Source organism: Vanessa tameamea, chromosome 5 (assembly GCF_037043105.1).
Source record: "Vanessa tameamea isolate UH-Manoa-2023 chromosome 5, ilVanTame1 primary haplotype, whole genome shotgun sequence".
NCBI classification, from domain to species: domain Eukaryota; kingdom Metazoa; phylum Arthropoda; class Insecta; order Lepidoptera; family Nymphalidae; genus Vanessa; species Vanessa tameamea.
In genome coordinates, this window is record NC_087313.1 from 13,676,131 (window position 1) to 13,702,024 (window position 25,894).

At 32.8% G+C, this 25,894-nt stretch overlaps 5 protein-coding genes and 2 non-coding genes across 8 annotated transcripts; 4 read left to right on the forward strand and 3 right to left on the reverse strand.

Annotated features, from left to right (window-relative positions):
• Window positions 1–469: 469 nt before the first annotated feature.
• LOC113404493 (U3 small nucleolar ribonucleoprotein protein IMP3) lies at window positions 470–2,541 on the forward strand. The gene is made up of 4 exons (XM_026645405.2): window positions 470–828; window positions 1,178–1,389; window positions 1,689–1,864; window positions 2,471–2,541. Exons 1-4 carry the CDS (start codon window positions 692–694, stop codon window positions 2,492–2,494), a joined length of 549 nt encoding a protein of 182 aa, XP_026501190.1. The 5' UTR covers window positions 470–691; the 3' UTR covers window positions 2,495–2,541.
• An 88-nt stretch (window positions 2,542–2,629) lies between these two features.
• Window positions 2,630–4,795, reverse strand: LOC113404490 (uncharacterized). Its single transcript, XM_026645402.2, has 5 exons — window positions 4,454–4,795; window positions 4,063–4,221; window positions 3,771–3,861; window positions 3,283–3,369; window positions 2,630–3,143 (listed from the first exon to the last, which is right to left on the reverse strand). Exons 1-5 carry the CDS (start codon window positions 4,661–4,663, stop codon window positions 2,905–2,907), a joined length of 786 nt encoding a protein of 261 aa, XP_026501187.1. The 5' UTR covers window positions 4,664–4,795; the 3' UTR covers window positions 2,630–2,904.
• A 961-nt stretch (window positions 4,796–5,756) lies between these two features.
• LOC113404487 (raf homolog serine/threonine-protein kinase Raf) lies at window positions 5,757–14,889 on the forward strand. 2 transcript variants are annotated; one of them, XM_026645398.2, is made up of 13 exons: window positions 5,757–6,420; window positions 6,911–7,102; window positions 7,489–7,592; window positions 8,698–8,739; window positions 9,238–9,355; window positions 9,688–9,786; window positions 10,050–10,191; window positions 10,694–10,806; window positions 11,011–11,231; window positions 11,465–11,556; window positions 12,254–12,444; window positions 12,731–13,047; window positions 13,546–14,889. In XM_026645398.2, the coding sequence occupies exons 1-13, from the start codon at window positions 5,842–5,844 to the stop codon at window positions 13,574–13,576; spliced, it is 2,241 nt and encodes a 746-aa protein (XP_026501183.1). In that variant the 5' UTR covers window positions 5,757–5,841; the 3' UTR covers window positions 13,577–14,889. The 2 variants fall into 2 exon arrangements, with proteins under 2 accessions (XP_026501183.1, XP_026501184.1); XM_026645399.2 differs by lacking the exon at window positions 8,698–8,739.
• Window positions 14,890–15,595: 706 nt separating this feature from the next.
• On the forward strand, window positions 15,596–15,668 carry Trnav-aac (transfer RNA valine (anticodon AAC)). Its single transcript has one exon. It is a non-coding gene; the product is annotated as a tRNA-Val (tRNA).
• A 108-nt stretch (window positions 15,669–15,776) lies between these two features.
• Window positions 15,777–18,006, reverse strand: LOC113404489 (uncharacterized). The gene is made up of 4 exons (XM_026645401.2): window positions 16,974–18,006; window positions 16,808–16,889; window positions 16,310–16,499; window positions 15,777–16,119 (listed from the first exon to the last, which is right to left on the reverse strand). Exons 1-4 carry the CDS (start codon window positions 17,756–17,758, stop codon window positions 15,944–15,946), a joined length of 1,233 nt encoding a protein of 410 aa, XP_026501186.2. The 5' UTR covers window positions 17,759–18,006; the 3' UTR covers window positions 15,777–15,943.
• A 2,966-nt stretch (window positions 18,007–20,972) lies between these two features.
• Trnav-aac (transfer RNA valine (anticodon AAC)) lies at window positions 20,973–21,045 on the forward strand. Its single transcript has one exon. It is a non-coding gene; the product is annotated as a tRNA-Val (tRNA).
• A 2,465-nt stretch (window positions 21,046–23,510) lies between these two features.
• LOC135194822 (uncharacterized) lies at window positions 23,511–25,736 on the reverse strand. Its single transcript, XM_064220838.1, has 4 exons — window positions 24,719–25,736; window positions 24,553–24,634; window positions 24,055–24,244; window positions 23,511–23,710 (listed from the first exon to the last, which is right to left on the reverse strand). Exons 1-4 carry the CDS (start codon window positions 25,486–25,488, stop codon window positions 23,535–23,537), a joined length of 1,218 nt encoding a protein of 405 aa, XP_064076908.1. The 5' UTR covers window positions 25,489–25,736; the 3' UTR covers window positions 23,511–23,534.
• Window positions 25,737–25,894: the final 158 nt, after the last annotated feature.

Sequence of the window (25,894 nt, forward strand, 5' to 3'; positions counted from 1 at the left end):
TACCATTTGGACATTTGACAGCAAATTGATTTTTAAGTATGCATATAATTAGTCTATGATTGTCGCTCTCTATTGATTTATTCCATAGGAAGTTTAAAGCTACTATGGATTAAAAATAACTCTATAATAATATTTAAAAAAAAAATAAACCAAATATTTAAACAAACAATACTTTGTTTTTAATTTTAAAAGCCGTTACTGACGCCTAGTCTCATCACATACAAGACTTTTAATCTAATTTTATATGTTTTAGACACACATTAGATTTTATTGTGTAACTACTAAAATGGATTATAAGAGAAGCACATTAAGTAATAAAACAGCGAGCCACTAAATACATTACATTACAATTAAAAAAACATCAACGATCTTATATAAAATCTGTGATTATCGCCGTGTGTCATTGTCATTTGTCACTGTCAGAAACAAAAAAAAATAGTGAACAGGTTAATTAATAATTATAGCTTTGCTTCGAGATTTTCTATTTCTACGTAGTTTATTTTTTCCATTTTATATTGATACTGTGAGACACAGATAACAATTTAAAGAAAAACAAAAAATATACAATAGAAGTATAGATTTTGGATATTCAAAATATTATTTGAACCAATTAATTGTATAAAACTAAACAAACTCACGTGTTCATCGATAAATTTGTTTATTTTTATGTTGTGAAAGTACTTTCATCAACATGGTACGAAAACTTAAATTTCATGAACAGAAGTTGCTTAAAAAAGTAGATTTTATTTCATGGAAAGTTGACAATAATTTAAATGAAGTTAAGGTTATGAAAAAATACTTTATACAGAAACGCGAGGATTACACAAAGTGAGTATTTTGGTTGTTACTTGTTATTGTGTAGAATGGCTTTGAACAGTTTAGTGTCAGTAGTCATAAATATATGTTTTAAATTTATAATAAGCAATAACAACTATTGGCTTAATTTATTTCCAGGAATAATATTTTTTGCAATAAATTTATTTACACAATATTTTAACTTAAAGGCCAATCATTCCTTAAATGAATACTGGCAACCGCCGGTTGCTATAACTATATGTTGTACATTGAATTACACTGTATGATAATGCATACCTAAAACCATCCCTAAAACATGCTGAATTTTTAATCTTCAAATGTCAATATTACTATATACAAATATACTATTTTTTTTTTACAGATACAACAAATTATCAAGGGATATAAGAGAACTAGCAAATAAGATAAAAGATTTAGATGCTAATACAGAATTCAGAACAGAATCAAGTGCCCAACTGTTAGAGAAGCTATACCAGATGGGAATTATACCTACACGATGGGATCTAGCCCTTGCCAGCACAGTGTCAGCAAGTGCCTTTTGTAGAAGACGACTACCAGTTGTTATGGTTAGAAGTAAGTACTTTGAAAATATGATTTATGAATTGTAGTAAAAATTATTAGGTTTAAAAAAATACGATTAAAAAGAAAACTAATTTTGATCTTAAATTTTTTTGTTTTTTATGTGGAAGGTTGGTGTATTTGCAGACGGGCCCCACTGATGGTAAAAGATCACCACTGCCCATAGACATTGGTACTGTAAGTTATATAGAAATGATTAATTCCTCATATCACCAATGCACCACCAACATGACACTCACCCTTCAAACCAAATAATATAATTGTGATTAGGTACAAATATATAATATTTTTAGATAAAATGTCAGAGTCCATAAAAGAAGCTACAAAGTTTATAGAACAAGGACATGTGAGAGTTGGTCCAGAAGTTGTTAAAGATCCAGCATTTTTAGTCACAAGGTCTTTAGAAGATTTTGTTACATGGGTAGATGGTTCGGCCATCAGGAAACATGTGCTAGAATACAATGAAATGGTAAGTTTATACATAATTTTTAATAGTATACTTTAATCTATTAGCAGCAATATTTAATTTACATATTAATGCAATTTGCTAATAGTTTTTCTGCACTACGGACAAATCTTGATAAATATATCGTTATTTACAATACAACATTATTTCACTTAAGTTCTTATATCTACATTTATTTCACATCCACACTTATGATAAAAAATTCACAGACATTCATAATTCCATTATTTCAAATATATATATATATTGATTGTCACCTGTCGTTAGCTATATATATCAAGTAAATGGACAAAGATCTTTATTCTAAGGAGATGGCGATTATTTCATAATGTGAGGGTGATTGTTTTGTATTTCTTTTCTGCCAAGAAATAGATCATGCACATGGAAACTGAGTGATAAGTTTATTTAATCTTATGTTATTTGATTGAGATCATATTAATAGGCCATCTAGGTTCAGATAGCCATACACCAAAATACCTTAATTTTTATCTTAACAATAAATACCACATATTATGTTCACCATAATTTCTACAGCAATACAATATATATAATTTTTTAATCCATAAATTATAATACTATACTCTAATGTTTAATTATTTTTTGTTACAGAGAGACGACTTTGAAATGCTATAAGATTTAAGAATTGAGTTCGTAAATAATAAATACTTTGAAACATAAAATATGTTTTTATAATATACAAACTTAACCTACAAGCTAACTGCCAGTCATGAGTTCATACTGGTAAATGTTTTACAATGTTACCAATCCCATTTCTTCCCCTTAAAGTTGAAATATTCCATCCATTCTGTGGATGTTTATATTATTGAACAAACCTTTTAAGGCCAACATTTCATTTCAGTTTTCTAGGCTCGATAGTTTGGGCTGTGTATTGATATTCCAAATAAACAATTTTATAAGCACAGTTATTAGTGTTTAGAATGTCTTTGTTTTATATTTACATGTTTAAAACTATTTAGAAGTCCACTATAATGTTACCATTATAACTATTCAAAGCTATAAGTCCAATCCAAGACATCATCACATCATATGGGCAGTATGTCTTCCCTTCCACCTCGATTTTCTAGCTGAGTAGCTATTCTCACAAGTGCATTGGCTTGTACAGTTGCAGCTTCTGCTAAATTCTTTAAAGCTTCAGCTTGAACAAGAGCTGCATCAGCATTTTTCTCTGATATGATTGCTCGTTTTTCTTCTGCCTTTGATCGACTGAGATCAGCTTCTGCACGTTTTTTCTCAACTTCAATAAGCCATTTTGGGTATATACCTACAAAAGGAGATATCAGATTAAATAAAAAAATTATAATTCATTTTTATATTTGTTTGAGAAATTTGTTCTAAATGTTCAATTTTTCTAAAGAAAATGTACACATTTTTATAAAATTAAAATAAAGTTTTTTTTGTACTTTGTATAGTTGGTTCATTTGGCTCCTCTTCAGATTCATCATCAAATTCCTCATTTGAATTTTCACTCATACTGCTGTCTCTTTCAACTGTAAAAAGTTAAATAATAGTGTAATTGAAAATATGTATATGCAGTCAAAGCAGCAGCACCAATTTAATCAAAAATGTATTAATAATGATGATTGTTACATGTATTCACTTATACAATGCATATCCACTGTATTTCAACAAGAAAGCCTACAATGTGACCCGTTAATTAAGTTATTGCATAACCACAAGAGTCCTCTTTATGATTTGCTTTTCAAGAAATTAAACCAATTTTAGTGACAAAAAGTACTTATATATTATCTAGTATGTTATTTAGTTTATCTATATATTTTATTTCAATATTTCTGGCTGATGTTAATCTTAATTTGTTAGATATATTATAAAGAATAATTTCAATGCAATAGTTAAAATGCAAAAGATTTTTTAAGTTTTCATGCCTTACCTGAGCATCGATCACTAGAATCACTGTGCATGAAAGATAAATCATCATGTCCATCCTCTTGGTAAGCCTCTAATTTAACCTCTGGTGGACACTGAAAATTGTCAGTAAAAGAAAATTTAAGAATGCAAAAAAGTATAAAACACTAGCAAAATAGTAAAGAATGTGATTCTTTCTGCCACAACGTACTTGATAAAAAACATAGATTAAAGATACTATGATGAAGTTGCAATTTCTATAAGTTACACAGAGCTTGACTCACAGAAATTAAATTTTAAAAGGGATCAACAGAAACCTTAGATATCTTTCTGGTAAAATGAGGACCTAGGATGATAAGAGCTCTCTTCTCTAGTCTTGTCAAAGGATTTATGATATTTTTTGATGCACCAGACCTCTTTCTCTTCTTGATCAGCCTTACTTTATTTTTGAGTTTATTTTTGAAGTCACTCCAATACTGCAATAAGCAAACTTCAATTTAAAAAATATATTGTAAATTATTATACACTGTAATATGAAATTATAGATACCTAAACAAATAAAAAACTTTATAATATAAGTGCTTACTTGTTACATTGATCCTTAAATAGAATATTTTTCCTAAAATGAATTATCTATAAGAATCGGTGATTATAGGTAGTGAACTTTCTAGAAAATATGTCTTTTAATATTTAACTTTTCAGACAAACCTTACTCCAACCATCTGATGTCTTCCTGGTACCCGATCTAGTGTTGTTTAACATTTTTGTTAGTTCATTCCACAAACTTTTAGACTTATGTCTTGCTTCCAATGTGCGAGCGCTGCCTGTTGCAAGCCCTACGTGTTGTCCCATAAAATCAATTAATATTTTGAATTGCTCATAGGAGATATGACGAGAACAATTGATGTTGTCAGTCATTTTGCCCACTATTTTTACATATTTGATGTAATTTCAGCTTAAAGTTCCAACAATTTATGTCCAATTTTGTAATAATAACAAGTTTGAGTTTTAGGACCAAGCAGTGTTGTCACAACAAATAAATAGTTATATATAATGAATATATATATAGACATTTTAGTGTCATATACATTTATGTTTCACTAAGTTGACATATCTGTCACTATATTATTGACAATGAGTTTCGATTAACTATTTAATATCAATAGTTAGCGAATTAAAAGACAGAATGAGTATCGATTATCTTTTATGTAAAGATATCGATGTTTTCGCTTTACTTAATGTTAATGAATTAAGCATTATTCTATTCATCATTAATTTACGATTAAATCGATATAAATATATTGATATTAGTTTAACGATATGCAAATGCAAAATAAAGTTGCTTACTTTACATTCAGATTTGCTAAAGTGGAATTAGTACACCAACTTTCTTTAGTCAACTATTGTCAAGAGTATTAAAAAAATAATGTTAATTTTATTTGACTATAATTCTTTTGTTTGCACGAAAAATAATTGATACGTTTGGTTAACTTATTATTACGTTTTTGTAGATCATTTTTTTAATAACTGTTATCACAATAGTTAAACAAAACCACAAGTTTTATTTGAATGGAACTACCAACAGAATTACGTATAAACGTTAAATAAAGAAACAACAGTTAAGTTTTAGCGTGCAAATTTAGATAATTTTGAATATTAACCTCTTATATGTAATATTCAACTATAACAACGCGTGGTTGCCATCGAAATATTAAGTATTCTAATAAAGTTAAATATAATACTAAATTTATATGTATAATTAGCATATTCAATTTAATTCACAATGTATAGAAAGAACAAACTTAATATTAAAATTCACCTTTTTTATCTGATTTAATACACCTTATTATTAGAATGATTTGATTTGTCCCATTATATTTAACCCGATTTTTAACCTTACTTTTTATTTACAACAGGTTTGCAAAATATGCAAAAATAAAAAAAAAAATACTATTTTATTTTTTGGCATTTTTATCATTAGCACAGGTCAATCTTTTAATACGATTTTTTTTTATCAAAGAATGGCAACAAACAACATCTATCTATCCTGCGCGAGTGTGCGCGGAGAAAATTAAGAAAAAATAAAAAGAAAAGAAATGGCAGTTACTAGAGAGAAAGAAAATTGTTCAAGAAAAATTAATGGAAATATACCTGCATTATCTCTCAACAGTGATAATATGTCGACATCTACAGATAGTGACGACTTAGCGGATCCGACATATGAAATAAGAAACATTCAAAGTATTATAAATGTGACCCGTGAAAACATTGACGCTTTAAATGCAAGGTTCGCTGGTTTACAGCATCCGCCTTCACTGTATCTTTCGGAATACCAGGAGTTGACTGCGAAGTTGCATAATTTAGAACTTAGGGAACAGACATTGCGTGAACTGTTACAAAGTGATTCGCCGGACCGAAGCGAAGAATATTCTTGGCAAGATGACTCGAAGAAGTACGACACACTCACGCGGCAGCCTAAGGTGTTCCTTAGGGCTCATCTGCCGAACCAGCAACGTACAAGCGTGCAGGTGAAAGAAGGAGTGACGCTGCGAGAGGCGCTGATGAAGGCGCTTAAACTCCGTAATTTAACTTGTGAAATTTGCGAAGTGGTTAGGACAGGCAATAATGAAGGTATACCATGGGATATCGACATTACGATGATCGATGCTGAAGAGGTCAGTGATTTTATTTTCAGTATAGTAATAATGAACTAATAAAGGTAATAAAGTGCTCACATAACTCTAGATTGCTTAAAATATACTTTTTAAGTCATAAGTTTTGTCAAATTTCATATAATATATTTCTGGTGTATTGGGAGATTGAGTGTAGATATTGTCCTTTTTATATGTTTGTTGATATCAAAGACAAATCATTATTCCCTGCAGGAATGTCTAGTTTAATTCAGTTATGTTCTAAATAAAAATAAAAAGTATACTCTCATACTTGATTTATTTCGTATATCTGTACTAATATTATAAAGATGTACAATCTGTTTCTTTGTATGTAGGGGAATTAATTAAACAATAAAAAAAATAATGGTAGAAAGCTAAATTAATCCTGAGCACTATAGGGAATAATTTTCTATATTAATAAATATATCAACAATGCAATGCAAAAAAAATTGTAAAAAATGTAATATAAGTACAGTTTTATTTAAAATTCCAGGTGACAGTTAGAATTCTAGACAAACTCCCGATAATGTCTCACATGTCACATCAGTTCACCCGTAAAACATTTTTCACATTGGCATTCTGTGAATGCTGTCGGAGGCTGCTCTTCAATGGTTTCTATTGCTCTCAGTGCAATTTCAAATTTCATCAGAGATGTGCAGACAAAGTGCCAAGTATTTGCCATCAGGTTAGTACCTGTTTTAACTAATTTATAAAAACACCGGCTATTACAACAACACAATGATAATTTTAATGTGTTTTATTAGTAAGAAAATGATCAAAATTGGTCAATTGATTTAGTAGGAGAAGAATTCTAAACAAACATGTATAAAGTCTAATGAAGGAATTTTCTAGTAGGTCTTATGTTTCACCAGAGTATAATTCATCACTATTGTAATGCAAATTTGAATAAATAAAGTTTTAATTTGCAATTAATTTTTATGTTACACTGAAGTTCACTTATGAAATACTATACAATAATTAAATCGTCTAAATTTTTGTTTGTATGGGGAATAAAACACAATATAGTTTTAATATAAAATTATTCTTTACTAATGTTCTAAAATTCTCCAGGTCCGGATGACTGATACATATTATGCAGCATTGCTTGCCAAAAATCCTGAGACTCAAGCGGGCATCCTCTACCTACCTTCACATTTTAGCTATCACCAAAATAAGTTAGTATCACAATAATCTAAGATATCGCTGCTCAAAGTCAAATATGAGACAAATACAAATATTGTAAGAATTTAAACATCACTGTATTAAATTATATACATATGTTTAGATTCTACAATCAGATGTGCATTAAAAATCGAATTTAAATTCAACAAATGTATTTAAAGAAAGAAAATAAGTTTTCATTCATGTAAAACTTTTATAAATACTAAAAAGCTTTATAAATACTAACTAATGGTTTCTAGGCATTAGTGGGCATAAGTATTAAACAAATACTTTGACAACATTAAAAATGTCCGTTTTTTGCTATGATAATGATAAATTAATATAATAGATTATTCAAGATTTCTACATTTTCCAATCACATTACATCAATTCAATGTCAAAAATGTTTATTATGTGTGGTTATGTTGACCCTGTGCAAGGAATCTTCCAGCTGCCAACTATAACTGTACAATGTACGACTTGATCTGATGAACACTTGAAAGCATATGAACAATGACAGGCATTGCTTTTTACTTAAAAGTTAATTTAATTAAACCTACAACTATTTGATATGTTTGTATTTTATGTATTCGGATGCATAGCTGAAGTTCAGCAAGTAGCCTTTTACAGGAAATTTTGAATCATTATTTACTAGACTTATATTAAGTTTAAAGTTAGTTTATGATGTAAATTCAAACAATAACAACTGAGAGGAACCTCGCTAGTTAATCTTTTCCATCGAGAAAAGTACAATTAATTATGTCAATTCAAAAAAAATTATAATGTTAATATTAGGGCAGTTTTTTAATGGCAGCGGTTGCTGTCAATTGTAACAAATTAAAAATTCGATTTAGAGCATCCACCTGGGATCTAGATCTCAATTCTTCTCACTCATTTCTGTAATGTCTTACTGTGAACTGTTACAATACAGTATAATAAGCATATTTACATTTATTGACATTGAATATTACAATGAAAATTTTTGTCTAAACTTAAAGTAAATTTCTATCTTGTATTTCCAAAATAGTTTTTTAAAACAAATTTAAGAATAAATAAACGAGATTAGTTTTATATATATTTTTAAAATATAATTAAATACAATATATTGTACATGTTCAGGTCTGCCTCCCCGGCTAAGAAGATGGAGTTTGATGTTAACTGGTGAATATTGACTCCATCAACATTTAAACGTTTTTTTTTTTGAAGTGTAACTTATTTGTGAGCGATAACAATAAAATTTGACAGCAATGATTTTATAAGCAACATTTGAGACGCAAAAAGGTTTCACTTCTGTCACATGTGCTACAGTTTATTTTGTTTTTCAATGTTTCGAACACAAACATGTGTTTATTTTTTTTTGGTTAAAACAATCTAATTTTACAACAACAAAACTGCTACTGTTTTTTGATCAATTTGTTGAGTGAATAATTTAAATGTTACACATTTTATATCATTTTATATAAACTATATTGTATACTATATATCCATGTGCTATTATTTCTATGTATTTAAACATAATTTCATTCTAACATACATTTGTGTGTTGTTAAGTGCTGTGTGTACATTTGCTATGTGGTTCGATAATATTTTAGATCATTAACAACACAATATGTAAAGATTTTTTTTTATAAAATGTTCTAATGTGTTACTTTATTTTAGGCAACAACATCCTCGGTCACTCAATCAGCAGGACCGATCGAATTCAGCTCCTAATGTTTGCATCAATATGGTACAGCGGCCCATGACACTCGCCGAGCACCAGAGAAAACAGAATCAGGTAATATTTAAAAGGTTACTTTGAATATTAAAATTAAATCATTAAATAAACATTTTTAGAACATGTAAATATCAATATTATATAATGATTTTAATATTGATAAACTCTGCTAAACACAATCACGTAAGAGATTGAAGAGTGAGTAATTCAATGTAATTATACACAAGAGACATAATGTCTTAGAGCCCATGGTTAAAGCCGTATTGATGGTGTTAAAAAGTGATTTAAACTTTTTTAGGGTCAAGGTGATGTCTTATAAAGAGCATCATTTTCAACTGAATTATCAATAGGCCGTTTCTAGTTTAATAGATATTCAATAATATTGTTTTCAGTGTAATAACTCGCCGCAGTCGACCAACTACCTAACGTCGAGTCGAAACAACAAAGACGACAAAGACAAGGGCGATCAACCACAAAGTCAGAGCACTCAGGTTAGGATTATCTACACTTATATCACTGAGAGGTAAAATTTGTTTGTTTATTTGTATGCAGTGATCTCCGAAACTAATGACCCAATTCTAAAAAAAAATACTAATTGAAAGCTACCTCATCTGTGACGGCTAAAGGGTACAGCGTACACCCGTGCCATATAAAATGTACACGAAAAATATAAATGAACTAAAAGAGAACGTAAGGCGAGGGTACAATTAAGCGAATCCAAATAAACCGAGTGAGAGTGAGTGTGTGTGCGCAGGCGTCGCCGACGGGCACGCTGCGGCCGCGGCGGGCGCGCGCGCGCTCGGCCGACGAGTCGTGGAAGCACGCGCTGTCGCCGCGCGAGAGCTACGACGACTGGGTCATACACGCCGACGAGATCCTCATCGGCGCGCGCATCGGTACGTGCCGCCCCCGCCGCCCCCGCCGCCCCCGCCGCCCGCCACTCGCCAAATATTCATTGTATTGTGCTGGTTGCACACTGGTAATGATTAAACGTGGACGGCGCGAGGAGATCTATGAGCGCTGACGCTTTTGAATTTTCACTCTCCAAGATTAATTGAAGTTTAAATTTAAAGTTAGCTCTGAGAAACTGGCAAGAAACTCAGTTTTTTGAAGCATTATGAAAATCGAGCAACTACAATAAGATCTCACCTTTTGCTTATCAATATTGGAATACATTTCCAATTATTTTAACCAATGCAGGAGCTGGACCGGGACCAGGGCTCGATCGAGACGTTTGTCTTTTCATAGAAAATATCTGCATTGACTTTCGACACTTAAATTAACATAAAAAATTTATCGATGTTCAAAATATGGTACAGTATACTAAAATAGCATACATAAATAATTGAATGAAATGTGTCTAGAGAGCGATGGTGTTACCGCAATGTCCCCCCGCAGGGTCGGGCAGCTTCGGGACGGTGTACAAGGCGCACTGGCACGGGCCCGTCGCGGTCAAGACGCTCAACGTGAAGACGCCCACGCCGGCACAGCTGCAAGCTTTCAAGAACGAGGTTACCGGACTTCTCTCCATCACATTAACATATATTCACTTCGCCGACTAATTGACAGCATTTTATATGATATAAAGTCCGCGACGTGGTTTAGACGCTTGCGTAGCTCAATGGTGAAGCATACTGAAGTGTTTCTGAAACATGTCGGGCTCGCCCCAGCAAATAACGCGAAATGCGTCAGTAACAGTATCGATACCCGCGCAGGTGGCGGTGCTCCGCAAGACGCGGCACTGCAACATCCTGCTGTTCATGGGCTGCGTGTCGAAGCCGTCGCTGGCCATCGTGACGCAGTGGTGCGAGGGCTCGTCGCTGTACCAGCACCTGCACGTGCTGGAGACGCCGCTGCCCATGCTGCACCTCATCGACGTGGCGCGCCAGACCGCGCAGGGCATGGACTACCTGCACGCCAAGAACATCATACACAGGTCCGGCCCGGTCGCGCGACCCTAGTTTATTGTTTTGCTCAGAATTACATCTGTCGTCGAGAGACGAGACTTAATAACATTAGCAGCTTAAATATTAACATAATGTATCCATCACCAGCATTTAAATACCGGCATATCGGTAGACTTCAAATGTCGCTTCAAAAGTCGAACTTGACTCTGTGATCCACAAAGTACTGAATATTATTTTAAATATGGTTTCAATATTTTTCCAGGGACCTGAAATCAAACAATATATTTTTAAGAGATGACTGGTCAGTTAAAATCGGAGACTTCGGTCTAGCCACAGCCAAAGTACGGTGGTCAGGTAAGGAACACATATTTTTTTAATATTTTATTATAAGTAAAATTTAAGAAGTAGACACTTGGTTGCTGATTGCCAAATTCGTCTGTCAAAGAGAAGATTCCGAACTTCTTTCACCAGACTACAGTGTAAGAGTCCGGAATTTATGGAGACACGAGGGGCGAAGTTTAATCCGACACGTGCAGTTTCCTTCCTGATATTTTCCTTCACCACCGTACACCAGTTTAATGTAAAAAACAAATTAATCACAAGAAAGCTCAAGATAACTTTCACCGGAGGTAATGCGCGATCGTCTTTTAAAAATGTTACGACTGTCTGTTGATGTGTCTCACCAAAACGTATAACGCGATGACGTCTTATGCGCGACGTGTAGGACTGTTATACGTGTTTTTTTCACTTCGGTGCGCAATCGGTCGCTCTTCACCGTAGATTTGACTTCGTAATCGGTGGTGACTCAGTAGAACAGATAAATAGTTTCGTAAAGTGTTAATTGCAAAATGATAAGTGTCCCCGTGTAGCGCCTCCTCCGAGGTGCGTTTTCGCAGGACACGCGTAGACCGTTCGTCTCCCTGAACTCTCCCGAAAGAGGTGAGTTCTCCTTTCCCGGTACGAGGCCCCCGAAACGGCGATGCCGTCGAACTCGAAGGACCGCCGGCGATGTGCGATTAAAAGAGAAGTGAAAGTCCCGCCCCGCCCGCAGACTCGTCGACGCTGGGCGGCGTGCAGTGGCAGCAGCCCACCGGCTCCATCCTGTGGATGGCGCCCGAGGTCATCCGCATGGACGAGCCCGTGCCCTACACGTTCCGCTCCGACGTGTACGCCTACGGCATCGTGCTGTTCGAGCTCATGGCCGGCGAGCTGCCCTACTCGCACCTCAACAACAAGGACCAGGTCACCGCTTCACCTACTTAGCTCGCACCTAAACATTTGAATAGAGTAACAGCCCCTGAGTTACGACTTAACATATTTGTACGCCATACATATAGCCATTTACTAGGTGGCGGGGCTTCGGACACTTATCATAGTATTGTTATGTTCCCCCTTTGAAGGATGAGTGAGCCAGTGTAACTAGAGGCACAAAGCCCGTGACATCTAGTTCCGAAGGTGGGTGGCGCACTGGCGATGTAGGGATCGGTTAAAACGGCAAGGCGCCAACGTGTATATGCCCGGTGCGCAGATCCTGTGGACGGTGGGCCGCGGGCTGCTGCGGCCGGATGCGCGGCGCCTGCGGCAGGACGCCCCGCAGGCCCTGAAGCGCCTGTTCGAGGATTGCATCAAGTTCGACCGCGAGCAGCGGCCGCTGTTCCGGCAGATCCTGGCGTCCCTGGAGTCGATGCTGCGCGCCATGCCCAAGATCACCCGCAGCGCGTCCGAGCCCAGCCTCAACCGGCAGCTGCACGCGTCGGACGACTACCTGAGCTACAGCTGCGCCTCGCCGAAGACGCCCGTCAACTTCCAGTTCAACACGGATACGAGCTTCCCTGCCTTTTACGGGTAATTTTCCCGTTTTTTATTGAATTCGATCTATTTGGGATCTCAGTAAACTTCTTTATTGATCATTGATTTATGATTTTTTTAAATTCAGTACCTATTATTATGGAGCACGAGAATATTTAGTTACCTTATTTCTTAGTTACCACCTCGTCACCGATCGCTAAATATTATATACTTTCCGTATCATCCTGTAACGCATAAAAATGCATGTAGAGGTATATTATAAATGTAACGCATAAAAATGCATGTAGAGGTATATTAATATATTTGCTCTTTGGACGCATCGATTGATATCATTCTATTAACAGATTCGGGGCCATAATCTCATTTAGGTTTTTAAAAAAAATGTACCTGTTAGATATCACAGTACACGTTTGGTTATAGAGCTACTAATAATTATTATTTAATTATTTTTCATTTCCATTTAAGATGAAATAAATCGAATATATGAATATAATGTAATTAGTTTTTTGTAATGTCAAGTTTTTTTGCCCGCAGCATCCCAGTGCCTAACCAGCGCCACGCCTAGAGCCGCGCCGCCCGCGCCGCCCGCGCCGCCCGCGCCGCCCGCGCCCCGCGCCCCGCGCCGCCCGCGCCCCGCGCCCCGCGCCGCCCGCGCACACGATCTCAACGCATTCATTTATATTATTTATTTATACAATATTTATACACACCGAGATCTCATCCGTTGCTTGTTTATATGTATCATATAAAACGAAATTGAATATAATATAAAGATATTTTTGAAACGTCACTAATCACTTGAAACTTCGACTTCGGCTATGGATGTGGCTCAGTCTATCGGATGAGATGGGATCGGTGGCTCTAGCGAGGAGCGAACGTATTCGAGTGGCTAGTCGCAAGTTCCGTATCTTTAGATCGAAGCCTTATAACGTAGGTACTACGAACTTTACGTGATCACGACTGTACTGACCCATACGTGTAGATTGTAAAATTGTAAATATTAAACGAGCAATTATTAACGTATGACTAAAATGGACGCTTATATGACTGCTTACTGTAAGAAGTGGGTTCGAGGCCGCTGAACAAATCGTTTTTGTCTATAGACTAAGAGTTATTAATTAATATATCAAGGTAATTTCGATTTAAACTACGAGACGATTAGTGCCTTCCCAAGTTACAATAGTCGAAATGTCATTCATTTATCGATAAGTATGTTCAGCTAATTATAATTGTGAACTAAATATCTTAAATTTTATATATTTTTTCATAACATCTCATGTAATTGATATTTTTAATATTGTTGGTAGTACGCCGTTGTTTTGTTTTTACGGTACAACCCCGATTTAGTCGGTCACGTGAAGTTGAGAATGTTACATACATGTGGATGTTGCGTTGATAGTCTTGTCTTGTTTTTATAAATAATAAGTTTTTTTTTTTTTGTTTTTCACTTCTCTTCTAAGACATGAATCTTTTTTTTTTTTTCGATATAAGTAGTCGAAGATATCGAAGAGACGCACTGTTAATCCGCTTAGTCGGGTTAGTCGGGGTTATACAGTAAATGCAAATGGCACTGGGACTGATAATATGGTCACACAAGACGACGCTGGTTGTGGTTGTATGAGGTATATCGGTATGTTGAGATTAATTTTATTGTATAGCAATAGGAAATGTACGCATAATATCTGAATCAAAGTATTATTTGTAAAATATTAGCGAAATGCGACTATCAACACTGAATGTAATTTATTCGTAATCGTATCAAATGTAAATAAATTATTGTAATTATCTTAGGTTTATGTCGGTTTAAGAACCTTGTGTATACATAAATTTAAAGCATAATTATTGTAAGAACACAATAAATTATTGTTTCAATTTAAATATGTTTTATTCACTTAACACACCAATCACCACCTTAATCGTAATGTTAATTGATTTACTTTACTAGTCAAAGGTCGCCTGTTCTGTTCCATAGTTTTTTAAGCTTAGCACCATGTTGCTTCAATAACCGGCATTGATTAGTAAATAAACAGTTCAGTCAGCTGAATATCATACAAAGCATGCAGCTTTTCTTACGACCTTATATCATCATTAATGGTTTATATTATTAAATTTTGTTTGCTTGCTTCCAGAAATTATTTTATATAGGAGCCCCCAAAAACAGCTCCCTATTGAGCCTAGCAAATTGCCACGTGTACTAATCGGTTAGGGCTCGCGTTAACAACACCCAACAGCTACTCTAGTTCTCTCCTCTCTCTCTTTATACCAGCAATCCCTTGAGACCCAAGATTAAGTTGTCCTTCTTAAAATATAACTTTAAACTAATATAATTAAAGGAAAACTATGGAAAAATTATAATTATTTATAATAAAAAAAATTGAGATCAGCCAAATTTTTTTTTAACCTTTTCTATATACTACTAAAAACACATTTCCAAAGTTTTTATAGATTCATTGACTGGCCCTGGATTCCGAGGTATAAAGCTTAAAGCGCTCCACTTCCTCCACTTCCAAAGAATTTTATTATGTTATAATTTTTATTTAATGAAAGCACTTTATAAATAGGTATATTGGAATTATTTATCATCGTTTCCGTGGTGTAGCGGTTATCACATCTGCCTAACACGCAGAAGGCCCCCGGTTCGATCCCGGGCGGAAACATATATATTTTTTCAAACAATCTTTATTTTTCCTTAGTAAAATGTTAACTTGAACAATCAGAAGGTGCTTTGTAAAAAAAATATATAAATATTGAATGAAACAACCGTAACTGTTAAGAAAAATATTGTATTCGCTTTAAGTAATTTTAACATGTTATACTAAAAGTAGTTACTTAGCTGTATAAAATTACATTATAAAGTAGTTTTAAAATAGGTATATAAGTAAATGATCAAGTTTTTAAAATACAATCAGGAAGTAAATCTCGGCATGATACATTAATCACTTGAATCATCACTGCCTCCATCATTTTCATTTTTCTTCAACTTTTTGTTTTGATTGCGTAATTCGAATTTCGCAGCAAATATTTTTTTGCCGCCTATTTTGACATCTTCCGCCATCTTGATAGCTCGTTCCACTGCTTCTGGACAATCGAATTCGATAAATGCTGTAGCTGTAAATTAGAGTAATGTGTTAAGTATAATATGTTGACTATACTATTTTAAATTATAACTCTCACTATATTATCATCAGCGGTTTTACTCTCGTAAAATATTTCATTTACTTTCCGATAAATATTAGTTTCTATGCATAAAACGACATTGATATTTTGCCTGTTAGAAGAATAAAGCAATAGAACTTACATATAGACTTTTTCCCTTTGACCAATCTACGAACGTTTCTTATCCGACCCGCGTTGGTGAAGACTGAGCTGAGCACTGGTTCTGATAAATTTGCATACAACTTAACAACTAACGTCGTCTGTGAGGGCGGAAGGAGTCGCTTTACACGAATGCGGTTGCCTTCAAACAGTGTATTGTCTTCATCTAAGGCCTGATATAAAAAATAAAAAGGTTCTGGTATAAAACAGTCAATTATTTACCAAGTATATAATGAAGGCATTAATGTTAATAATTCTTTTGTAAATTCAACTCAATTTGTAAAGTATTTGATGGCTTTGACTACTGCAAGGGTACATATTTGTAACAATTTTATCTATTGATGATATCATTCAAATACTTGACATATATAGTAGGTGTTCATTATTATGATTAAATTATATTTATTATATTCGCTAATATTTATAAAAATAACTAAATCTCCAGAGCATGTATTTATAATTACAATAATGGTAAACTCACCTTATTGGCTGCATCTTCACTTTCAAAGTTTATAGTAGTTGTGAATGCTTCAGGATGTTCAATAGAGTATAATTCAGCAATACTGAAATTTTGAGATGTCAATAATATTTTAAGAAATATATGTAAGGTAATTTATTATATTAACATATATTACTATGTTACATACCCAACTACTTTTATTGGACCAAATGTAGTAAAGTGTTCAGTAAGCAGCTTTTTATAGTTGCACATTATTTTTAAGGGCAGGTTCTCAACAACAATTGATGTTACAAGTTTGTCATCATTGACTCCAACTTTCCTGTCTTTATTCCATTTGCGTTTCATCCATTTTAATTTCTTATTCTCTTCCACGGCTATCGTTTCACCTATTTCAGTGGTTACATCGTCAGAAGAGTTTTGTTGCTTATTCTTTTTTGGCTTTCTGTGCTTTTTCTTTTTCTTATCTATGACTGTCATTTCATCAAGAAGATTTGTCAATGTATGTGCATTATGACCAATACTTAAACTTTCCAAGTCTTGTGCTATTACATCTGGCTTTATATCTTTCTTACAAGATTTTGTTGCTGGCTCACCTTCTGAGTCTATTTTATCTTTTATTTGTTTAGTTTGATGTTTCTTCTTTTTCTTTTTTTTTTCTGTAGCTTCATCTGCTTGGGTTCCATTTACTGTTACTGGATTTGCAGAATTATCAATTTGTTTTCGTTTTCTCTGTCTTTTGTTTTTCTTTATCTTTAGATTATCTTCACTTTGTTTTTCATTACTTGAGATATCCTTCATGTCACATGTCTCTACCGCGTCTGACTTAGTGCTTTCTTGTGATGCATCAATTTCTATTTTGAAATTATTTGCATTACCTTTGTTTTTTTTTCCATCCTTAGATTTTTTCTTGGGTTTTTTAGTTTTGGCTGATCCAAAGTTCGTTTTGATGTTCTGTGTTAGTTTGCTGTCCATTACTGATAGCTCTGATTTCGATCTCTTAATAGCAACAGTTTCAGTATCATCCAATATAAAGCTTACTGACTTATTTCTCTTTCTGGGTTTAATTTTATAGGCATTAACTTTTGTATATCAAAAGATTTATCCATGGGTTGAGTTCTTCATAATAGACTCAACATTTTCGCTATTATCTTTTTTACCTCTGACATTAGGGGTGGATGTAACCTTGAGGTCGTCTTCTCTTCTAGAACTATGCGGTAAGTTCTGTCGTTTGTATCGGTAATTCAAATGACTTTGATTTCATGTTATTGTTAACAAACACCTTATCAAGTTACATTAGTATTTATATAAATAATTATGTATAATATTCAGAAGAATATTTTTTAATAACCAATTATTAAAAACGTGTGAACTATGAAACTAGTGTATGTCCACACGACTTGGTTTTGACTTAAACTTTTGAGGTTAAGTTTTAAGCGTAAAATCAAATTGTCAAACATGACGTTATCAGATTGTCAATTGAAAAAGAAAAAGCCTACCACCTGTTTTGCATTATAAATTCTCGTTAAATATTTTAGGTTGAAAATAACTAAATATTTAAAATAAAAGGCTTTCAGTATCGTGGATTAGGGTGAAATCAAGATTAAACTATATGAGTACACTGTAACATAAAAAGTTCTTGATTTTGAATGATATAATTAGAGGTCCTGCAGGTTCGCCCTGCGCCCAAAGCACAAGTTTAGGATGGATTCTCTTTGGAACTATGGACAATGAGAAGGAATCTTTAGATAATGTAATTGTAATGCACCATAGTATTAATATCAATGAAATGCTGCAAACTTTGTGAAACGTAGAAGGCAGATACATCGTAAAACTACCATTCAAGACAGAGAACCCTAACTCATTGAAGGGAAATACAAGAAACATCGCAGCAAGGAGGCTAAAACAGTTAGAAAAACGATTTAAAACAGATATTGATTTAAAACAAGAATATTCAAAGGTTATTGAAGAGTATTTAAAACTTAATCATATGGAAGAAGTGCCGGAAACTGAAATATACAACTCCCAGTTTATTTACCGCATCCTGGAAATAATAATATATCTTTAAATAATGAATGATTAGTTGGACCACAACTCTAGGATGATATTGAGATCGCTGGTATTGAAATGGAGACTAAATAAAATTGCATTTGTGGCTGACATTGAAAAAATGTATCGCCAAATATTGATCAGTAAGGAAGATTTAGATTATCAAAGACTTCTTTGGCGAAAAAATGATAGAGACATAATCAAGGATTATCGTTTATTAAAAGTTACGTTCGGTACAGCATCTGCTACGTACTTAGCAGTAAAAACACTACAACAATTAGCAGAAGACGAAGGTTCAAACCACCCGATTGCAGCTGAAACAATTAAGCAAATTTTTTCATGGATCATTTAATGTCAGGTCAAGATAATGTTGAAGAAGCAATACGAGTGGCTGAGAGTATTTGTCATATTTTGGAGAAGGGAGGATTCAAACTACAGAAATGGTCATCAAATAATAAAGATTTTATGAAGAAATTCTCTAATGAAGATAAAAATACCTTAATAAAAATAGATATAGATAATAAAACAATAAGAACATTAGGTTTGTGTTGGGATACAAGTGAAGATACATTTCAATATAAACTAAATCTACCTACTGTACCTAAAGTCATCTTCAAAAGAACAATACTATCTGAAATACAAAAGCTGTTTGATCCGCTAGGATGGTTAGCCCCTTTGATGATATCTGCAAAAATAATTATCCAAAAATTGTGGCTGAAAGGTGTGAAATGGGATGACGATGTTGGTCTTGAAATAAGAAAAGAATGGTTTTTAGATTTTAGATTTAAGAGAAAGTTTTAAACATTTATAAGATATAAAGATAAAAAAATGGTTAAGTACTACTAAGGTTAATATAAGGGATGTATCTATACATGGTTACTGTGATTCATCTATAAATGCATATGCGGCTGTTGTCTACCTGAGAGTTCCCTCTGAAGATGGACAACATAAAGTTACACTACTTGCGGCGAAAACTCGTGTTGCACCAGTCAAACAAGTCTCACTACCACGACTGGAACTTTGTGGCGCTGTTCTACTCTCAAAAATGCTGAAACAAATAAGTATCGCAACAGGTATACCTGTCAGTCAAATATTTTCCTGGGCCGATTCAACCATAGTTTTGTCGTGGCTACAAGGTGATCCTGCAAGATGGCAAACTTTCGTACGAAACCGAGTGATTACTATACTGGATAATATTGGAAACAAATGGTTTCACGTGAATTCTGATGAAAATCCTGCTGATGTTGCCTCAATGGGAATAACTTTACCTGAATTAAAAGAGCATAAACTGTGGTGGAACGGTCCGACGTGGCTACAAGAAAGGGAAATTAATTTCAAAAAACCCTGTGGTACCTTAACAAACCTAGAAGTAAAAAAACATATATTAGTAAATACAAAATTAATAGAACAGAGTAAAAAGCACCTACTTTACCACTCAAAATAAATCAATTGCATTAGCCGTTCGAAGTTTTATTTAAGGTGGACATCATGCCGATATGGTGTTCTTTTATTCAATAAGAATTAGTATATAGTTTATTGATATATTTTTGTCTGAATACTGAATGCTCGCTCCACATCCGCTCTTTCTGCAGAAGCAGCTTTGAGCGTTGATATTTCTGTAGTGACTTTGACAATGTCTCCTAGTCCAGAGTTCATTCAGAACTACATCCCATTTTGTCATAAAATAAGATGCAATCATTACTTATATTATCATGATACGATGGTTCACCAATTTTGATACGAGGCTATAACAAAAAATTTTACTAACTTATATCATCATTAATGGTTTATATTATTAAATTTTGCTTGCTTGCTTCCAGAAATTATTTTATATAGGAGCCCCCAAAAACAGCTCCGTATTGAGCCTAGCGTGTACTAATCGTGTAGGGCTCGCGTTAACAACACCCAACAGCTGCTCTAGTTCTCTCCTCTCTCTCTCATCTTTATACCAGCAATCCCTTGAGACCCAAGATTAAGTTGTCCTTCTTAAAATATAACTTTAAACTAATATAATTAAAGGAAAACTATGGAAAAATTATACATAAATAAACATAAAAATTATAATTATTTATAATAAAAAAAAATTGCCAAATTTGGCCGATCTCAATTTTTTTTAGGTATATTGGAGTTATTTAATATCGTTTCCGTGGTGTAGCGGTTATCACATCTGCCTAACACGCAGAAGGCCCCCGGTTCGATCCCGGGCAGAAACATATATTTTCAAATAATCATTCTTTTTCCTTAGTAAAATGTTAACTTGAACAATCAGAAGGTGCTTTGTAAAAAAAATAATATAAATATTGAATGAAACAACTGTAACTGTTAAGAAAAATATTGTATTCGCATCTACTTTAAGGGGACTACATGAGCTAAATGCAAGTTTTATAATGCAAAAAAGTATATGATCCAATGCAGTAAACCAAATGAAAAAAATATATGATAATCTTCAGGATACATGCTAGTTATTTGTTATTTTGAAAACATGATGTAATTAATTTGGTACGACAGAAAAAAATCGCAAAGTTACCTCTAAAAAAATATTTTAACAAATAATAACTATACTTATATACATTCAATAATACTGGTTTTTTTGTCAGATTATTCTACAAGCAATATACTACTTTACCTCTGCGTCACTTTTTTAGTAAAATCAATAGATTTTTTTAAAATCAGATATTCTTATTTTCGAACAAAATGCGTACGCATGTTTGCGTGAACGCCGTGTACAGGCGTCAGGCAATTCAGGGCTCAGGGATTGCCGGCCGAGGCCTGATGCTATATAGACGTGTCGATCTTTTCGCCGCATCATTACGTTACGAGTAATTTTTTGTAATTTTAATTGTAAATTCATTGTTTCATGTTTTCTTATAATAAATATTATTCTTTCTTGTAAATAAATATATTAAGTTAAAATAGTGTAGTAGTAATAAGGCATTTGGTTTTTATTATAATATTTGTTATAAATCTTAATTGTGTAAATATGGGAAATAAAGTGAAACGCGTGAGGAAAACTAAAAAACGTTTATATAAATTAATCGTCGAACGTACATATGAGCGATATTAAAAGGTAAGAGTATTTTATTAGTAAACATATTTATTTTTTATAAATTATGAATATTGAAAACATCTATTAGAAAAAATGTGCAATCACTTCGCATAGAATCTGATTTTTCGAGCAATTTTTTAAATATTACGGTAGAGTATTTGGTGAAAGTAAGAAAAAAATCAATTGAGAGTGACTGCATTCGATCCCCACGAACTCGAAGCATTATGATATTTTTCATGAAAAGTAGTATGGGGCATATTTAGATACATATTTTTTAAATACATACTTTTATAATTAATAAAAATATAATTACTAACATATATTTATTTTTTACAGAATAAAGAAAGTCGAAAACAATAACACGGACGTTATATATATTGCGTAAGAGTTTAATTTTATCGATTTTGTTTATAATAGGAATTAAAGTTATGTATGAACTAATTTTAATAATAAAAAAAAAGTAAAGTCGTAACAAAAAAAAAATGTAATTGTTGTGAACCAGAGAATTAGAATATTTAGAAGTGTCATTTGTACGTAATTCAAAAATTGACATTTTATTGTAACGTCCGCCATATTGGATTGAATATGGCAGCAATTCATGAACCGTGCATTGTCATCGAGACTAAATATGTGTGCCAACTTTCAGGTCCATAGCTTCAGTGGAAGTGGGTGTAATATTTATTGCAAGATTCCAGGACATATGTACATACATTCATACATACAAGTGAAATTAAATAAAAGATTTTAATAAAAAAATTAACACATTCTTTTTTTTTGTAGTACCAAATATAAATAAAAATATTTTAAGTTTAATTAAATCAGTTTTATTTTTTAATCATTTTCGAATAACAGTCAAAAGCAATACAAATAATTCTAATATCCTATCTATTTTTATGAGATTTATGATTAAACCTAGTATGATTAACCTAGTTAACCAATAATTCAACCAAATCGTCTTGACATTTTTTTCTAGTAAATATTTAGATGTTTTTTTTTTTAAATTGAATATATATTTTTTCTTTGTGAACCGATATTAATAAAACGAAAAAACATTACATGTATATGTTACCCCACGGTTACTACACTACAGATTTAACACTTACGATTTTATTATATAAATAGATTATCAAACTTTTGTAAAATGTTAAAAATTGGTATGTTTTAATATTTAGTATAAGAACTAATTGTGGTATAATAATATAAATAAAAGAAAACAAGGTTAAAATTAACAGACTATTTTATTGTATACAAAATACTGTAAGTTTAATTGAATCAGTTTTATTTTATAATCATTTGTTAACTAACATCGAAAGAAATAAAAACAATTCTGTTGTCCTATCTATTTTTTATAAGATTTATGATTGATCTTACTTCGCTCGGTTTGGCGCCATCTATTAGAATATTTGGGCGTAACCTCGTTGCCTCGCTTAACCATTACTTCACGGGCTTGCCGTTTTTGTCGATTTTGTAAGTGTGTGCGTGCGATTCTCAAGGGCACTTAGCTCTTGTAGTCCTCTTAAGTAATTTTAACATGTTATACTAAAAATAGTTACTTAGCTGTATAAAATTACATTATAAAGTAGTTTTAAAATAGGTATATAAGTAAATGATCAAGTTTTTAAAATACAATCAGGAAGTAAATCACGGCATGATACATTAATCACTTGAATCATCACTGCCTCCATCATTTTCACTTTTCTTCAACTTTTTGTTTTGATTGCGTAATTCGAATTTCGCAGCAAATATTCTTTTGCCTCCAATTTTGACATCTCCCGCCATCTTGATAGCTCGTTCCACTGCTTCTGGACAGTCGAAATCGATAAATGCTGTAGCTGTAAATTAGAGTAATGTTTTAAGTATAATATGTTGACTATAATATTTTAAATTATAACTCTCACTTTATTATCATCAGCGGTTTTACTCTCGTAAAATATTTCATTTACTTTCCGAAACATATTTGTTTCTGTTATGTACAATGTTATGATTAAAAATGTAGGGTACTTTTAAATTAAGTGGATGTGTAAAAAATAGTGTGTGACAGAATGAAGCTATATACGGAATTACATGGTTAATGATAAAATCATGTGTTTTCTTCGTTCATACGAACATAATAGGTTCTATGCATAAAACGACATTGATATTTTGCATGTTAGAAGAATAAAGCAATAGAACTTACTTATAGACTTTTTCCCTTTGACCGATTTATGAACGCTTTTTATCCGACCCGCGCTGCTGAAGACTAAGCTGAGCGCTGGTTCTGATAAATTTGCATACATCTTAACAACTAACGTCGTCTGTGAGGGCGGAAGGAGTCGCTTTACACGAATGCGGTTGCCTTCAAACAGTGTATTGTCTTCATCTAAGGCCTGATATAAAAAATAAAAAGGTTCTGGTATAAAACAGTCAAGTATTTATCAAGTATATAGTGAAGGCATTAATGTTAATAATTCTTTTGTAAATTCAACTCAATTTGTAAAGTATTTGATGGCTTTGACTACTGCAAGGGTACATATTTGTAACAATTTTATCTATTGATGATGTCATTCAAACACTTGACATATATAGTAGGTGTTCATTATTATGATTAAATTATATTTATTATATTCGCTAATATTTATAAAAATAACTAAATCTCCAGAGCATGTATTTATAATTACAATAATGGTAAAATCACCTTATTGGCTGCATCTTCACTTTCAAAGTTTATAGTAGTTCTGAATGCTTCAGGTTCTTCAATAGAGTATATTTCAGCAATACTGAAATTTCGAGATGTCAATACTATTTTAAGAAATATATGTAAGGTAATTTACTATATTGACATATATTACTATGTTACATACCCAACTACTATTATTGGGCCGAATGTACTAAAGTGTTCAGTAAGCAGCTTTTTATAGTTGCACATTATTTTGAAGGGCAGGTTCTCAACAACAATTGATGTTACAAGTTTGTCATCATTGACTTCAACTTTACTGTCTTTATTCCATTTGCGTTTCTTATTCTCTTCCACGGCTTTCATTTCACCTATTTCAGTGGTTACATCGTCAGAAGAGTTTTGTTGCTTATTCTTTTTTGGCTTTCTGTGCTTTTTCTTTTTCTTATCTATGACTGTCATCTCATCAAGAAGATTTGTCAATGTATGTGCATTATCACCAATACTTAAACTTTCCAAGTCTTGTGCTATTACATCTGGCTTTATATCTTTCTTACAAGATTTTGTTGCTGGCTCACCTTCAGAGTCTATTTTATCTTTTATTTGTTTAGTTTCATGTTTCTTCTTTTTCTTTTTTTTTTCTGTAGCTTCATCTGCTTGGGTTCCATTTACTGTTACTGGATTTGCAGAATTATCAATTTGTTTTCGTTTTCTCTGTCTTTTGTTTTTCTTTATCTTTAGATTATCTTCACTTTGTTTTTCATTACTTGAGATATCCTTCATGACACATGTCTCCACCGCGTCTGACTTAGTGCTTTCTTGTGATGCATCAATTTCTATTTTGAAATTATTTGCATCACCTTTGCTTTTTTCTCCATTCTTAGATTTTTTCTTTGGTTTTTTAGTTTTGGCTGATCCAAAGTTCGTTTTGATGTGCTGTGTTAGTTTGCTGTCCATTACTGATAGCTCTGATTTCGATCTCTTAATAGCAACAGTTTCAGTATCATCCAATATAAAGCTTACTGACTTATTTCTCTTTCTGGGTTTAATTTTATAGGCATTAACTTTTGTATATCAAAAGATTTATACATGGGTTGAGTTCTTCATAATAGACTTAACATTTTCGCTATTATCTTTTTTACCTCTGACATTAGGGGTGGATGTAACCTTGAGGTCGTCTTCTCTTCTAGAACTATGCGGTAAGTTCTGTCGCTTGTTTCGGTAATTCAAATGACTTTGATTTCATGTTATTGTTAACAAACACCTTATCAAGTTACATTAGTATTTATATAAATAATTATGTATAATATTCAGAAGAATATTTTTTAATAACCAATTAATGTGTATGTCCACTCGACTTGGT

What these genes read in the sequence shown, in the direction of transcription:
- LOC113404487 (XM_026645398.2), top strand. Translation starts at nt 5,842, where the DNA reads ATGGCAGTTACTAGAGAGAAAGAAAATTGTTCAAGAAAAATTAATGGA. An exon ending in TGCCAAGTATTTGCCATCAG is followed by an intron (nt 7,103 to 7,488) that starts GTTAGTACCTGT and finishes AAAATTCTCCAG; the next exon opens with GTCCGGATGACTGATACATA. An exon ending in ACCTCAACAACAAGGACCAG is followed by an intron (nt 12,445 to 12,730) that starts GTCACCGCTTCA and finishes CCCGGTGCGCAG; the next exon opens with ATCCTGTGGACGGTGGGCCG.
- LOC113404490 (XM_026645402.2), bottom strand. Translation starts at nt 4,663, where the DNA reads ATGACTGACAACATCAATTGTTCTCGTCATATCTCCTATGAGCAATTC. An exon ending in CATCAGATGGTTGGAGTAAG is followed by an intron (nt 4,222 to 4,453) that starts GTTTGTCTGAAA and finishes TGCTTATTGCAG; the next exon opens with TATTGGAGTGACTTCAAAAA. An exon ending in TTCTAGTGATCGATGCTCAG is followed by an intron (nt 3,370 to 3,770) that starts GTAAGGCATGAA and finishes AACTTTTTACAG; the next exon opens with TTGAAAGAGACAGCAGTATG.
- LOC135194822 (XM_064220838.1), bottom strand. Translation starts at nt 25,488, where the DNA reads ATGGACAGCAAACTAACACAGCACATCAAAACGAACTTTGGATCAGCC. An exon ending in GGCCCAATAATAGTAGTTGG is followed by an intron (nt 24,635 to 24,718) that starts GTATGTAACATA and finishes TCGAAATTTCAG; the next exon opens with TATTGCTGAAATATACTCTA. An exon ending in CAAAGGGAAAAAGTCTATAA is followed by an intron (nt 23,711 to 24,054) that starts GTAAGTTCTATT and finishes TCTAATTTACAG; the next exon opens with CTACAGCATTTATCGATTTC.
- LOC113404489 (XM_026645401.2), bottom strand. Translation starts at nt 17,758, where the DNA reads ATGGACAGCAAACTAACACAGAACATCAAAACGAACTTTGGATCAGCC. An exon ending in GGTCCAATAAAAGTAGTTGG is followed by an intron (nt 16,890 to 16,973) that starts GTATGTAACATA and finishes TCAAAATTTCAG; the next exon opens with TATTGCTGAATTATACTCTA. An exon ending in CAAAGGGAAAAAGTCTATAT is followed by an intron (nt 16,120 to 16,309) that starts GTAAGTTCTATT and finishes TCTAATTTACAG; the next exon opens with CTACAGCATTTATCGAATTC.
- LOC113404493 (XM_026645405.2), top strand. Translation starts at nt 692, where the DNA reads ATGGTACGAAAACTTAAATTTCATGAACAGAAGTTGCTTAAAAAAGTA. An exon ending in ACCAGTTGTTATGGTTAGAA is followed by an intron (nt 1,390 to 1,688) that starts GTAAGTACTTTG and finishes TAATATTTTTAG; the next exon opens with ATAAAATGTCAGAGTCCATA. An exon ending in TGCTAGAATACAATGAAATG is followed by an intron (nt 1,865 to 2,470) that starts GTAAGTTTATAC and finishes TTTTTGTTACAG; the next exon opens with AGAGACGACTTTGAAATGCT.